General features: G+C 37.5%; 1 protein-coding gene across 1 annotated transcript; it reads right to left on the bottom strand.

The window, feature by feature from the left end:
- LOC106158242 (glycine receptor subunit alpha-3) lies at positions 1 to 15,750 on the bottom strand. Its single transcript, XM_013534151.3, has 8 exons — positions 15,110 to 15,750; positions 4,637 to 4,701; positions 3,889 to 3,956; positions 3,224 to 3,453; positions 2,852 to 2,934; positions 2,413 to 2,556; positions 1,463 to 1,812; positions 1 to 955 (listed from the first exon to the last, which is right to left on the bottom strand). Exons 1-8 carry the CDS (start codon positions 15,247 to 15,249, stop codon positions 767 to 769), a joined length of 1,269 nt encoding a protein of 422 aa, XP_013389605.2. The 5' UTR covers positions 15,250 to 15,750; the 3' UTR covers positions 1 to 766.
- Between the last annotated feature and the right edge of the window lie 435 nt (positions 15,751 to 16,185).

Below are 16,185 nucleotides of genomic sequence, written 5' to 3'. Positions count from 1 at the left end.
TTGTGATTTCAGTAGTTTATCTATTCCGCATGATCTAAGGTATAAAATGATAAGCAATATATATGAATAATAGGACCTACACTTTAAACGTTTGCACAGCTAATTGTTGACAAAATCTACTTATAAAAGTCCAGTGTATGTTGGTAAAATGTTATAAACACATTTGCAAAGTAATGTAAGAACATTACGTACGTAATTCAGACGTAACGCAACGAATACATACAAAATTAGTGATATATGTAACATCAAATGCCGCGCGCATTCAAGTCATTCAACGAACTTCCCATCTTAATGCATGATCTCAACTACCGCAAAATTGCAATTCCCACACAAGTTCCATACTACGTATTAGAAACTGGCATTTATCAATACATTGAATTATAAGGGCAAATTTACTAAATGTTCAGTACGGTTTTTAAGCCAATCAACAAAAAGACGAGAGACAACATATATATTTTTGCAATTAGTAGTTTTTCTCAAAGTCATTCTGGTCGATCAATATTAAATATGGTGTAAAATCCAGGATCACAACTTCTTCATGTGCAGCCTTGTAGTCAATCTTCTTTGCCGTTTAAGCAATGACTCCCCACACAAAAAAGTACACCCTCTGAATGTCACAGAACTCACTTGACGGCAGACTTGATAAGAATGTGCTGTCCTTTGAGCACGAGCTGAGTTGTTTGTGTACATGCGAAAAAAAAAACAACGTACAATATGCTTGGCGAGGATCCGCATGTATTTCTATAGAAAAAAATCGTTACTTGGTTCAGTCGTGTGGATATTTAACATCAGACATCGCTGTGTACACTGACACGTATATGATAATGAAGATCAGGAAAGCCAACGGGAAGAACGCTCTGGCACATTTATCCACCGTGCTTGCTCTTATTTCGTTATATCGCCAAATTCGATGGTTTTCGTCATCTTCTTTGGCACTATTCGCCTTACGTGGTAGCTGAAACATTGGAATTAAGATCGTTAGTAAAAAGGCAGTAAGTCTCGTTCGTAATTCAGTTATGCTGCCATTTAGGATCACTTTATAACTGAAAGTCAGAATTCGTATAAATACGTACAGTTTCAAATCGTAATGTGATCAAAACCGAATTCGAAAAAAACGTAATGATACATGAACGAATGGATAAAGTATGGCGTCTGGAACAAACAAGTTTTTATCTGAAATGAACAAACATTTGTAACGACGAAAAACCATTAAACAAAGAGAAAATAAAGCCAATTTCCAAGATTCTTACGACAGATTGTCTAAATGTTCGCGTTCGATTGAATAAACTAGGTTAATAGCATTATAGGCAAAGCAGAATTGGCAAAAAACCTAAGACAAAAGTTATAGGTTAGATCTAAATTTTTTCATTTAAAAGTTCTGAAGTATAAATGATCAACGCTGGCCAATTATGGATAACCCTTCAAAATATATTTTGTTTCAATTTTACATCAATTTTCTTACTTGAGCATTTCCTTTGATGGACCGCCTCGTTATCTTCCTATGACTTGTGTTGACCAGCACAAACTCCAGCAGAGCCAAGAACACAAAAATCAGACACGTGGACATCCACACGTCAATGGCCTTGACGTAGGACACGCGCGGTAACGTCTGGAGTATGCTGTACGATTGTGTCGTCAGCGTGAGGACGGTCAGCAAACCAAGTGTGATCCTTGCTGGAACAGAGTCGTAGCTGATCCAGAATCCTACCCAGGACAGAGACACGATCAGTATGCTTGGGATGTACGTTTGGATGATGTAGTATTTATAGTCTCGCTCCAGGACGAATTCCATTATTAGCCGCGTGAAGTTACCTGAAACATTTAACAGAAAACCTGGAACACCTCTGAAAAATGTCTCCCGTTTTATTATTTTTATTTTCTCTTATATCTATAGGCCTACAAATTTATAAAATTGAATAAAAAACAGTGCCTGTTATCCTTGAAATATATTTTTTAGACGCATTTCAAATTTTATTTGACGATTGTGCAGTAATCTTCAGACGAACATATTTCTAAGAAAAAGGAGTGAATTTTTCTTCGACGCACGCGGATTTACGCATTCTCTTTTCAAAAAGTAGTCAGCAGTTGCACAAGTGGTTACCCTGAGCTTCCGTCGAGTACTAAAGAACACCCTCCAACAGGGTGTGTTTGAAACTATTAATTGAACAGATGAATAGTGCGTGATTGTGAAAAAAAGCCAGCTTCTGTTTTAATGGTAATGGAGACGTAACACTTTGGTCTACATATATGTGCCTAATGCATAACCGTGCTATCGTCAAAAACAATACATTAATGATAATCCCTGACGTTTCAGTACTTGGATGGCCGATTTAAAATCGATAATGTCAGTTACTCTGGCAGAGTGAGAAAAATCATTAATGCTGTAACAGCTTAAATAATGTGTTAACTCACGTTGAACATCCCCAGACTTGTAAGATTTAACTCTCTCGTGATGTGAGGTATTTATCAGATTGAACTGGGACAGGTTAATCTGTTTCTGTTCTTCTTTTTCCTCTTGCGACCAGTGAAACTGGATTATGTCTGTGGTATACGCAACTGCAAATATCATTAATGAAGTTTTATTCCGGAACTTGGTAATCCATTGCGTCACTCGTCAACATGAATTATCAGGCAAGCATTGGAAGACCGGAGCGCGGGTATTGGAGGGGCAGGAAGGGGGGGGGAGAGTACAGGAACTGGGCTCTACATTTTATAAAAGGAATAAATTCTAAATTTCTACCGCCTTTTTTTGGTCATTTCTTCACGAGTAAGATATTCAATAATACGGCAACTGTAAGATAATTATTCTCGTATTCAAGTGTTTAGCAAAATGAAAATGAGCCATACTTACAACTTTCTAACACGAGTTGACACGTCTGTGTGTCCATCGGAAACTTGTCCAAGTGCATAGGACACTGAGCTGTAAGCGTTATCCTGTCAATTAAGTTAAATAATCAGAATGCCATAAATCATTTTAAGAAACACAACTAACCTTTTACCCGGGAATATACTTAAATATGTATTATAGAAAAGAAAAAACGCGCATGTCATTTTAGAACAGTAAAGCGCTGTACCTATGTGATGTCAACTTCTAAAATTTATATAGACTTCATATAGATATCAAAATCAGAAATTAAAACCTATTTTAATAGACATTACATTAAAGGAACTCACCCTAGGGGAAAGCGGTATATGATTATTAAAAAATAACGGTGTCTAATACCTTGAACTGAAAAAAACCTGTCCATCGCCATTAATTCGAATCATATGATTGGGTGTGGTGATAGCGTGAAATCTGGCCTGCTTTTCGTTCGTAAAAAATAGGTCTGGACTCCAGATGTCCCCGTATCTATGTGGATCAATACTTATCTCTGTGAGGTTGTAGTGAGTGGAGTTAAAGCGGAATCTGGCGTCCGTCCACTTACGACGAAGAAAAATGTTGATGGTGTAATCCTGCAAGAAATTATGAGAAAAGACATACCATTCAATAGCCATGCCATGCCATGCCTCTCAGTTGTTATGGTTTGAGTTTTTAAGACCACGTTCACAGTAAGGAAATGTCCCGAATGTATTTGTTGCTTATTAAGGAAACGTGTACCCCGGTATGATGGGTTGTGACACGAAGGAATGTATTCTCATTTTCCTTTTAGTCTGAACCATGAATAATAAAAAAAAAAAAAAAATAGGACCAGATAAAGATAAAAACCTCTCCACTCGTTCTAATTACAAAAGCTAATTCAGATATCCAGATGAGATGTAGGGAATTGAAAACAGTACGTAATTAATGGTAAGCCTGAAGGGAAATTGCGCTAAAATGCCGCTTCCCTGAGAAGACAATACGATGAGCAAGTCATCCAATTTTTAGAAGACTCCCAGGAGTACGCTTACCATACTCAGTTCATTAACAGAATCAAAGCTGTTGAGGAAAACGTCAACATCAACCACAGTTGGATTCTCTGAAAGAAACACATCAATATTTTAGAGATAATAAAATCTTTCAATGATACCATGCAAGGGTTTGGGGAAATGTCTTTGCCAAATTTTTACATTTTCATAAAAATCGAATTACGGCATTCAAGACTTTCAGTTTGCTAAACCCCACATTGCCGCCATTAAAGCTATTACTTGACACTTATAACTTTGGACACTATTTCCCCCCCAAGGTTCACAAATGAGCGATCCATCCTTTACATAACTGAAATTAAATTTCCTGGACATTTCAGCACATCCCTTCAACAAAGTATACCAAAACCGATTTGATTTAATACTTTCTTATTTTTAGCCAATAGTTTCTTATTTTTAGCCAATGGAGGTAGAGACTGGTGTAAAAGCTGAGAAATTTAGACCTTGAAAATATGTATCTGGTATTCTAAATAGGATCTTGTATAGAACACAATTTTCTCAACGTTATAAAGGTACATGTAAAACGAGTACTGTATGCCTTTACGCCAAACTGCCATCTATACGCATGCCCTAAATTCTCCCTTCCTGTGATTTTGGAAAGAGGTTCTATACTAATACAAACACCAGAAAGATGCAATAATATAATGTGTGTATCTGCCATTGAGAATTGAATACAATAAATGAAGAGATTAAAGAAGCTGAAACTCAACGAACAGTCCTTTAATATAATTACCTGAGTCTATATTTGGTGGCACGCTGGGATCATAACCGTTGAATAAATGTTTCAGCAAGACGGATCTAAAAAGAAATATAAATGTTTACACCTTGCTTTACAGCCAGACTTTTTTTTTAACTCAGTAGTGGTGGCAGATAGAAAGATTGTTACTACTGAATACTTGTGGCCTAAGAAGCAAGCTGTTTTCTTTCATTTGAAGATTATTCTTAAAGCAAGCGGTTTATTAATCATTTTTCAAGTAAAGTGGCCGCCGTTTCACAGAATAGCGAATTTTGGAAAATATTCATAGTGACCTGAACGTGCGCCGTATCTATAAAATACCATACCATAAAATCGAGGCTCTAGTCATAAATTCGAAATCGCTAATCTGTGGCTCTAAGTCACAAACGGCAACTGCTGTTCTTGTTCTCTGAGCGATTTCATTTCATCTTTAATCACATTTATTAGGCTGAGCTTTCAGAGTGCATTTTGTTGTTCAGATGCTACTGAATGATGAACTTAAACTGATGACAGATGAAGAGGCTTTAGTGTTGTCAGGCATGATATTAAATCATCATGATGAATTAGGCTTGCAGCCTGTATCAGTCGATGAAAAATGTGTCAGAAAACCAGAGGTAAAAGCGCGTTGATGCTAACACTATGCTCAGTGACCATAGAACAAATTACGATTTTTTCACAATACTTAACTGACATACACGCCATTAGGATATAAAGATGCCGTGAACAAGGCTGTAAGGGCGTTAAGTAATTTGTGATTACACATCCGCGGAGAGTAGGCAAATGCATCTAAGGCGCAATTTACTGTACAGTGGCATGGAAATGGTGTAGAAATATTCAATTAAAGATTTATTTATTATTTCATTTTCAGCAAAAATTATTTGCAAATGTGCGTTTCCCCGATAAAAGCAGAAACTTGGCAGAAACTGTCCTAGAACACACCATTCGGAACTGATGTCTTCTTGCACGAGGCTTTATTTTCACTTTTTTCGATCGAAATGGACGAAAACTTGAACTGTGACAAGGGTTTCAGAAATTTGTGGTTTAGCAATTTGTTTCAAGACATCCATTGTGGTCCTAAACATTTAAAACCCACTCATCGGCAGAAAAAAACTGCATAAAGTCACTAGAGTAGGTTTTGTTAAAACAACAAAAATTTAATTTATTACATACTGTCGCTTGTTGTTTGGGCATTGTAATATTAACATCCGAATCTGATGGGTTTTCAGTCTTGTCAGGAAGTCGGAAATAAAGAGGTCCGATGTCCTAGAATCTGCTTATTGAAAACGCAAAGGGCATTTTGTACTCCTGATATTTGAAACACCAACTAAGAGTGTATTCCAGTTGGTAAGTATACAACATTTAACGCAGAGCTGAGCAGTCAGTGTGTGATCAATCAGCGTGACAACATTAGTAACAACGGCTTCATTTAGTCAGCTACTTCTCTTGAATAATTCAGTTATAATGACACTTGCTCCACGTGTTTGCGTGATCGAAATCTTTTACACAAATAATTCAGTTGTTCTTCGTTGCCTTCGTTACTAACAATCACAAAAATAAGTTCATCAGCTCCGTTATGTTTTCAAGTTACAACTATAGTTTTTAAACAGCAGCTAAGGCCCTTCTTGACATCGAGCGGTATACTTTAGTGTTACAGTCTGTATATCGATACACCAGGGTTGGTTGTCAATTTAAAAGTATGGTTAATGCGTACGAGAGTCGCCTAAACGGAACTTCAGCGCTCGACAGATATCGTGAAAGGGAGTTAATTTAATACCCTGTAGCGTAATTTATTACACGTTAGGATATCTCAAAGTGCACATACTGTATCGCTTTATCGTACCACCCAATGTGAAAAGGGATTAAAATCCAAGTTATTACTACTCCAATATGTTTGTGTCTACATGTACCAAGAGGCATTTATCAGGGAAGGGAAGAGGCTAAGGGTGTCATATTGGTCTGTACCTGGATAAACTTAACGAGTTATTAAATGTTCTGTTTTAGACAATACCAGTCGACTGTAATATGAGACGGGGGTGGCCACCTCAGCAGTATGCCACCTGAGTGAACGAAGCGCGATTTTTGAGAAAAACTTTCCGTTTTGAATGGCGAAAACATAGGCACTGCAATAGCATGATGGAACGATTGGGACATTTATGAAGACGTTTGATTTTTGCCTCTGGGATTTATACGAAATTAACCCAGGTTAATGTTTGACCAATAATAAAGGCAGATGGGTTAAAATGTTAAGTGTTCGGTAAATTCCGGGACCCACGGGGACCGACTGTCATTCATCGATATGGACCCTTTCACGTATATAATACCTAACTTGGGCTCCGTCCCGAGCCACTTGCTTTATTGTCCCCCTAAGTGATTGATTACTATAGGGCACCTTTTAGACGAACCATATCAATCTTAACTATGACAATTGATAAATTAGATAATACGACATTAGGTACTTCGGTGCACCCAGCAATGAACGAAGTGTTTTATGTTAGGCCCTTTTAACATCCAGCGGTATACTTAAGCGTTGCAGTCTGTATTAATACACTTTGAGCGCATTCTCAACGAATTAAGCCAGGCTTTACAAAGCCGGTGACCTAAAAATGGCGGACGTACATGAAAGAAAAACCGCCTAATCTTTTAATAATAATAATTTAATAATTTATTGAGCACAAAGAAATGGTTTACATTTACAGGCTCTCTAACTAATACAAATATTAAAAAGAATAATTTAAGTAATAAACTATGCTCATCCACGCAGGGATACACGCTTTTTAATTGCACTGTTAACAAATTTACATATGGCAATCACACTCTGCGCAGAGAGTGGATTGAGTAAAATAGATAGTTTATTGTCTGTTGGACCCTGCAAATTCACCTCTGGTATGGAAGCGAACAGTATTTCCCGTTCGACTCTGTGTTCACTGCATTCTAGAAAAAAGTGTGCTTCATCTTCTACTGAGTCGCAGTGGGGGCATTTCCTTTTGTCAATTGGCTTCTTTGGTTTTGTATATCGCCCTCTTTCAATTTCTAATTCATGATCACTGATTCTCATTTTTGCTAATACCCTTTTTTGAGCTAAAGGAACATTGAGTTTTACATAAAGTTCAGCCTCATAAGTGTGTTTAATTTTTCCATATGTTCTGAGTTTATTGTTTTCTCCTTTTTGCAATTCTTCCCAAAAATTTGACTTTATTTTTTTTATTATTTCTTCCTTTAGGTATTGGTGGTTGTGGATTTTAGTATGTGTGTTGTTATTTGGGTGGTAAACTTCCCAGCATGCCGAAAGATTTGTAGTAGCCCAAAACCAGTTTTTTCCCTTTTCTGTTTGCTCCATGTCGTAAGCTTGTTTGACTAGTCTGTGAGTTGGAAGATTGTCCAGTCTTGCACTGTATTTGGACACCAAACTTACAATGTCCAAATACAGTGGAAGGCGTCCAAGTTCTGCCCTGCAAGCATTACTGCTGGAAGTTTTTCTTAAACCTAGTGTCCATTTACACATTTTTAAATGTATCTGTTCAAATGGCATCTTATTCAATTTGTGTAGTGTCATTTTTTTGTCTATAAATATCTCTTGTGCCCAAACCTCACAGCCATATAGCAGGATTGGTTTAATCATTTGGTCAAAAAGTTTCATGGTTAGTAGGGGTGAGGAAATTTCTTGAGAATTTAGCATCCCTTTTAATGAAAACATAGCTTTGAGGGCCTTTTGTTTGAGGTTTTCCATTGTCTGTTTTAAGGATCCTGTGTTTGTAAAAATTATTCCTAAGTATGAGAATTGCTTAACTGTTTCTATAGGTCTGTTATTTATGGTAAACGTATGTGGGTCAATTTTCCCAAGCTTATTGAATACCATAACTTTAGATTTATTTTCATTTACCTTCAATTTCCACTTCAGACAGTAGTTTTCAAGTTTGTTAAGTAGGGTCTGTAGTCCTTCTTTTGTTTGTGAGAGTAAGACTAGGTCGTCAGCGTATAGTATGTGACTTAGACCATCAACTCTTGTTGAGGTATCATTTATGTGAAGTTCACTTTTTATGTCATCTATGAAAATGTTGAAAAGTACTGGACTAAGGTTATCACCTTGCCGTATGCCAATTTTGGACAAAAAGGGTTCAGTGAAACCAGTGTGAACCGATACGCCTAGTCTTGTATTATTGTACATGTACTTTATGAGTTTGTATATTTTGCCTCTGATACCTTGTCTCAGGAGTTTTATAAACAGACCTTTATGCCAGACTGTATCAAAGGCTTTACGAAAATCGACAAAGCAGGTATAGAGACGTTTATTTTTGTTTAGATATTTGTTTATGACAGATTTTAGGGTAAATATATGATCTGTTGTGCGATACCCAGGTCTGAACCCAGCTTGTTCTTCACTTAGCTTTTGATTTGTTTCTATGAATTGAGTGATTCTATTTGTCAGTATAGAATTGAACAGTTTCCCTAAACAGCTTGTTATGCATAGGCCTCTATAATTTGATGGGTCAGTTCGATCTCCAGATTTATATAAGGGCAGTATTAGGCCTAAGTTCCAGGCATCCGGGGTTTCGCATGTATTTAGTGCTAAGTTAAAGATTTTTGTTATTAGTCCTACTAGGTAATTTACTCCTGTTTTTAACATTTCATTTCTAATAGAGTCTTCACCAGCTGCCTTGCCATTTTTTAGTTTTTTGATAGCGTTCTTTACTTCTCCAATTGTTATGGGACTATTTAGGACAAGGTCTCCTTCCATTTCCTCGTATCTTTTTATTTCATCATTTATTTGCTGATTATCTGTAGGGGGGATTCCACAGAGTTGGTGAAAATGTTGTTGCCAGGTATCTGGACTGATTATGTTACTTTTGTCCTCTCTTTCCTTCAGGGTTTTTAGTGTTTGCCAAAATTCTTTTGGGTTGTTTTTTTCAGAATTCAGCAGTTTTGTTAACAGTGCATCTTTGTATTCCCTCTTTTTTTGCCTTAGCAGTTGTTTATATTTCTTTGTAGTTATGTGGAAAGTTTGTGAGATATAGTTGTTATGCGGATTATTTTGTAATAGTTTTCCAAGATGTTTGATATTCCTCCTAATTTCAGAACAAGTGTTGTCGAACCATGGTTGTTTTTTCATTCTTTTTGGTTTCTGTTTTGTTTTTGTGTTTGTAGCAGCTTTTCTTTTACGAAGAGACATGTCTGCAGCTTTTTCAATGATAACTGTGAGTTTATCGCAGGCATTTTTGATTCCATCTTTAGAGACTGGGAAGTGTGTAGTCTGTGCTTGACTGATTGATTTTAGACTTTCCTCAGTTTCAAGAGCTTTTAAAAAATTTTCAGCTGACTCTGTATCCCAGATGTAGCGGTCTTTAAATTTATGGATTGAGTGGGCATTTGACATGGCTTTTGTACCTGTGGTGCTGATTGCAAGGTCCAACAGACAATGATCTGATAAGTAATCTATGGGTGACACTGTAAGATACATTACTTTGCTCATCAGTCCTTCACTTGTAATGGCATAGTCTACTGCACTGCATCCATGCTTGTTAAAGCAGGTAGGATAGCCAACTAAATTACCTTTAGTTCTACCATTGAGGATTCTTAAATTGCTACTCCTACACAATTCCAGCAAAGTTTTTCCTTGTGTGTTGACTATAGTATCAATATTATTTCTCTTCTGTGACAATCTATTTGTTGGGTAACTAGCAGTCATAGGTATACCAAACATATTATCATCTTTAATAAAGTCGGGTAATGTCCCGGTTCTTGCATTAAAATCTCCAATTAGGCATATTGACCCATGTGGTTGATAATTAGCAATTTCCTCTTCTAATATTTCTATAGTTCTTTCATCTGAAGGGCCATTACAGGGCTTAACATATACTGCACATAAAAACACATCTTTCTCTAGACCAACATGTTCACTGGCAAGTTTAACCCACAGTAGATTTTCACTCTTACTACTAAGTACATGGATGCTTTTCATAAGTTCTTTTTTGTAATATATCACTATTCCACCTGATGGTCTGCCTTTCATTTTAGTTTTTGTTCTGAGTTGTTCAGTGTGTCCATGGGTGCCACCAGGTAGTGCTATCTTTGATCTTACAGTGCTAAAAGTTTCTATGCATACGAAGATGTCAAAACTTTGTACCGTGGAGATGAAGTTATCATCACTTAATTTTTTTGCTAACCCCCTTACATTGCGCATGCCGATACGCAACATTATCAAACGTGAGTATTAAGATGGGTAATAGCTCTAAAATAACACTAAATGCCTTGAACCTTATTTTCTATTTCACCTAGACAAGTTTCTCTAATATAAAAATGCTTCAATGATAATGTTGCCCTATGTGATTATTTGACCAATGCTTATCTGCTTATCACTTTGATATTGAATATTAAAATAAGTATTAAAATAAATAAATAAATAAATAAAATGATTGTAACATTGAGCCATTGTTTACTATTGAGTATGAAGTTCAGCTAAGTATCACTAACCTGATTTTTTTAGATGTTGATAATAGAGTACTTACATGTTTTTTTCGTTCACTGTCACATAAGGGGTGGAGGATAAGAAGATAAGTGTAAATACTTACATATTTACTTTGTTAATACAAAATAGGTCAGTGTCACTTTAGAATACTTTAAATGTCTCAGGTTTCAAATAATCTGTTAAGATACCATATTAAAGTATGCTTTCAAGTTTGCTTAAGCATTCACGCAACAGTTTTAGTTCATGACCAAAGCGGAGGTGGTGTTGCTGGTTAGTACGATGATGGTAGGTCTTTCTATTACTCCATGGGTGTTGGGGTTGTGGAGGGTGTGGGTATCTTCCATTGGTAGAAGGGTTGGATCCTGTTGTTAGCTTGATATTTCGGGCAAGGGCAATTGTTCCAGATTGGGATAGGTGGATCCCATCCCAAGCGAAGAAATCCCTTCTGCACACAATGTTTGTATTGTGCATATATTTTACACTGGGTTGTGTCTTGCAAAATTCATGTGTAAGGGCATTTGCTTCCTGTGCGTTATCGTTGAATCTTTTATTTCCCCAGCGTGGGAGGATGTTGCAGACAATGACTGTTGTGGTTGGATATTGCTGCTTCGCACAGTGTATCAGTTCTTTCATTTCATTTGCAACTTGATTAGGTGGTTGGTTAGAGCTGATGTTGTTGGATCCGATGATGATAGTAATTGATTTGGGGTGTCCAAAGTGTTTTTCAGTCATGAGATTTTTTGCGTCCGCAATTTTCTTTCCATTTAAAACATAGCAACTGCTATTTGTTTTTGGGAAGAGTTTTTTAGCTTGAATTCCTTTCCCAATGGAGTCGGATATTACAACATTGTCGACCTCTGGGGAAGAAGTATTTATTTCCGAGATTGATATATTCACTGTGCCTTCATTTCTGGTGCTTGGGTTGGCTGATGTTTGTGGGTGACTATTGTCTATACTGGAAGTTATAACTGGTACTTCTGTGCTAGAAGATGTGGTTGGTTCACATGCTGGGACAGATGCAGGTGACACTGGAGGTGGTATTACTGCTGTTAGTTCTGGTACATGTGATATTGCAGGTTGTTTTGCAGCTTTGTTGACAGGTGACAATTTGACGGATACCGGTGGTAGGGAGCTATCAGCTTTGTTATCAGTGTTGTTAACATCTTTATCTTGTCCCTTATTTGCTTGTACAGGTGGAGAGGAGGCCCTCTGTATATTTAAGTAGTCAGCTTCTTCACACTGTGTTCCACTGCTGATTGTCGCCTTTTGTTTGGGGGGTGATAATGGTTCACTTTGTGTCCCTTTGTTGATTGTTGTCTTTTGTTTTGAGATGGTGGTTGATGTCTCACACTGTGTCCCTGTGGTGACAGTTGTTGTTCTACATTGTGGCTTGCCATCAATTTTCTCAGTGAGGTAGTAAAGCTGCTTTGTGATTTTGGATAGTATAGCTGTGGTTTCCAGGTATCTAGAGTCTGATAAAGCTGAGATATGGGATATTGTTGTTTTTATTGTCTCTATTTGGTCACTAAGTATGCTTTTGGACTTGGACTTTAATAGTCTCTCCGCCTCCCCACACGTCGTCCCTGCGGGGTACAGTAATTAAATCGCGTCTCTGTTCGCCATGCGGAAGCTACCTGAGAAATATTAAGTGCACATGCTCATCAGTTAAACTCGTGGTGAAGAAAGCATGGCGGCTGAAGGCGATCGAAGGAAAAAAGCTCTTCTGTTCTATTATCTTTGAAAACAGAGACGAAAAAGGAATAATTTGGCCCGTAGAGCAGCAATGAATCGACTATCTACGGAGATAATATCACCAGAGATATTCACGGAAATATTAATGTTCGGAGCCGAGATTAAATTACTGTACCCCGCAGGGACGACGTGTGGGGAGGCGTGTGAGAGGCGGAGAGACTATTAAAAGATTAGGCGGTTTTTCTTTCATGTACGTCCGCCATTTTTAGGTCACCGGCTTTGTAAAGCCTGGCTTAATTCGTTGAGAATGCGCTCTTTGAGGAGTCCCAAAATGTATACCCTACAGGGGTTTACTCCCTTCCACAAGTTCTCCACTAATCAGTTTCCCAAATAATTGGCTTTGTCGAGCGTGGGGGCTCTGTTTAGGTGAGTCTCTTTAAGTTGCCAATCTCCTAAAGTATACCGGCACAGACTGTATCGCTATAGTATACTTTGTGAAAATTGGTCTGGGTTCATTGTCTCTTCGTGCCAATGATTCTTATTGAATTGTTGCCTCACTGGGTTATATATCTCCTCCTGGTTCAGTAGCATTAAGAATTTAGGAAAGCGTAATGGTAATGGTTTACAATCCGATAATAACGCCTATTAGAACTCTCTTGCAGCATTAACTAATGGAGGGTGAGTAAATGGACGTCGCTTCTACTCTGGGGAAGCTGCAGGAAATCAGGAAAGGGAGTTGAAGTGGGGGGGGGGGGGGAGGAGGTAAAATACTCAGTACGATTCTTCTGATGGACAGACACTCCCATGCCAAGCTCTATCTCTATAACCCCGTTCACGTAAGAAATGCCTCACCAACAGTTTGTATCGACACAGCAAGAGCTCTCCTCTTCCCCTCGCTCAGCGTGGTTCAGGAAAAATTAGACCTTTATAAAATATATGTAAAACCTTTATAAATATATTAAAAAAGTGTCCTTAGTATCAGGTCTCCTGTATCTATTAGGGACCCCAGTCTTTCTCCTCAGATTTTTCTTTGACAAATGTCATAAGGCAAGGCTCTGTTCGTGTGGTAATAACTGATAAACGTGTCACATTTCGTGCAGGTATCTGTTCTTTAGAAAAAATGAAAAGAAAGAAACAGCCTGGATCAATTAGGGTTCCGTTCAATTTCCAGTTTTTATCTCTTGGAAGAAGCGCGTGTCCTTAATGCGACAGCATTAATTCAATACCTTGGTCATGGATTCTTTTCAAAATACTTAACCTATTTCAAACTTCCTTTTCTTTCATAATACCAAAACGAAGCATAATAAACATTGCCCCTTGAGAGTTTAATATTAATTAACCGTAGGTGAATCCACTGTTTGCATCTCCAGAGAATCAATGCACGCTGGCGCCTTGTGGCCAACTGAACTTAACAGGGTGACGATCGACGCTCACCATGATACCGAGTCGTTTATTTTTAAATTGCTTTCGTAACTATTTTACTCGAATGTGCTCTTTTATTCGGTGCTCTTTATTCATCCACGCTTTTTATTTATCTATATGTGTATGAATGTCTATTTGTTAAGTGTGGATAATTGACTGAATCGACGTTTTTTTTTTTTAGTATATAAAGAAGTCGGGTTTTTTTTCATAAGGGAAACGCAAGACGACTCAGGGATGAACATGTTTGCAAGTGCAGGAATAGTGGTGCTGGTGGTGGTGGTGGTGGTGGTGGGGGTGGGGGCGGGTTTAGTGGAGTAGGTATGTCCACTTATCATCATAGAAACCCATAATGTATCTTCAAATGGATCAGTCGTTTTTAATATTTGGTCGTCTAATCAGGGTTGGTGTTTGAGATAACGAAGTATAATTGATATCAGGATAGTTGATGATCAAACCGATTTCGACGCGAAAATAAATTGCTCGGAAAAATTCCAAAGATATGTGCAGATACTAACATTTCACGTATAATTTAACAATATTGTAAACACGGTAAAGATGTTTATTTTCTATTTATCAAACATTTATAAGACTTCGGTTGACTCATTTCGCAGATAAGTAAATTATCGATGGTGATGACATTGTATAAAATATGCTCACCAAACTGCACGAAAACTACTCTTAAACATCGTCTAAAGTACAACACTTGCGTCTATAAAACGTAATGCACACAAAATGACATTATGACAACTTTTCGTCAATGTATAGAACCTAAGAGCTTCTATGCTCTTTATGAAATTATCATTTAAATTCCTAGCAACTATACATGTTTTTTTTAATTTAATGCTTGTGGATGTAATCCTAAGATGTTGAAACAAATGGAAGTATTTACCTACCTTGAATGAGAATGAGATTCCAACGAGGCCACGTTATTTGGTTGTGTGGTTGCCCTTAACTCTTGTTCATAAGTCACATCTGTAACTATTATCAGCACAGCGACAAGTCTAACGTACGGTTTGAAGACGCGTGTTGCCATTGTATTTAAATACCGTACACGGCATACAGACAAAATGCAGTCTAATTTGTAAAAAGTCGGTCTGGTATTCTTCAAAGAATTGACATGTTATATGATTTGGCCAAGGCTCCAGGGACGCAGAAAGCGTGAACAGCTCGAGCTAACCAATCATTCAGCACCTTATATCAGTCTGTTGGTTATGTATTGTTGTCTCCGAGTGGTAACTTTGAAGTTATAACTATTCCCCTTTCAGTAAACCGGAACAGAAGGCAAGTCAAGGCCGGCGGCTCAATAGCCGGCAAATGTCCCAGAAGTGGCAGAACTGTGCTCTATCCATGCATTGCATGCTCTGTGACAGGTTGGTCACTTGCGGTCACTCTTTAATATCCTTTACAACTAATTGGTTTTTATTTGCCACCACGTTATCATACCAAGTACAGCAGCCGGTTTAATCCATTTTCTTTGGTACATGGATATCATATCTCCTGTTGATGATCGCTAAATAGCCTTTCAGTGTAAAACATTTTACCCTTGGTTTAGGAATTAGGGTAATCTACAATGATCATCAATCAGATTAAGACCTAATCGTATTTTACCACCTTTAAACTCTAGGGCTAGTGCTTAGCCTTAATGGAAGCGTCCAGTTTCAAATATTAATGACCACAAGTATATCTACAAGTATCAAGTATTTAATTGTTTTATTATTACATAACAAATATGCGAATATTCCATTGGATCCAATGTTGTATTGGATGAATCATACGGACGAATGAAAAGCAGTGGTTGGCAAAGATTTGTTCTTCTTATCACACAACATTGGCATTATCTTGGCACGTGGTCTCAAGGTGATCTTTTTAGGATAAGACTAAATTTCTTGAGTACCTCCTCCAAAAATATAACATCAGAAGTCCACAGAAACTGAAATTAGGCAATGGGCCTATTCCACAAAAAAATTTA

This window comes from Lingula anatina, chromosome 3 (genome assembly GCF_051362555.1).
Source record: "Lingula anatina isolate TDL-2025a chromosome 3, LinAna3.0, whole genome shotgun sequence".
Classification (NCBI taxonomy): Eukaryota; Metazoa; Brachiopoda; class Lingulata; order Lingulida; family Lingulidae; genus Lingula; species Lingula anatina.
Note: the sequence above shows the minus strand (reverse complement) of the source record. Positions and strands in the feature narration are given on the sequence as shown.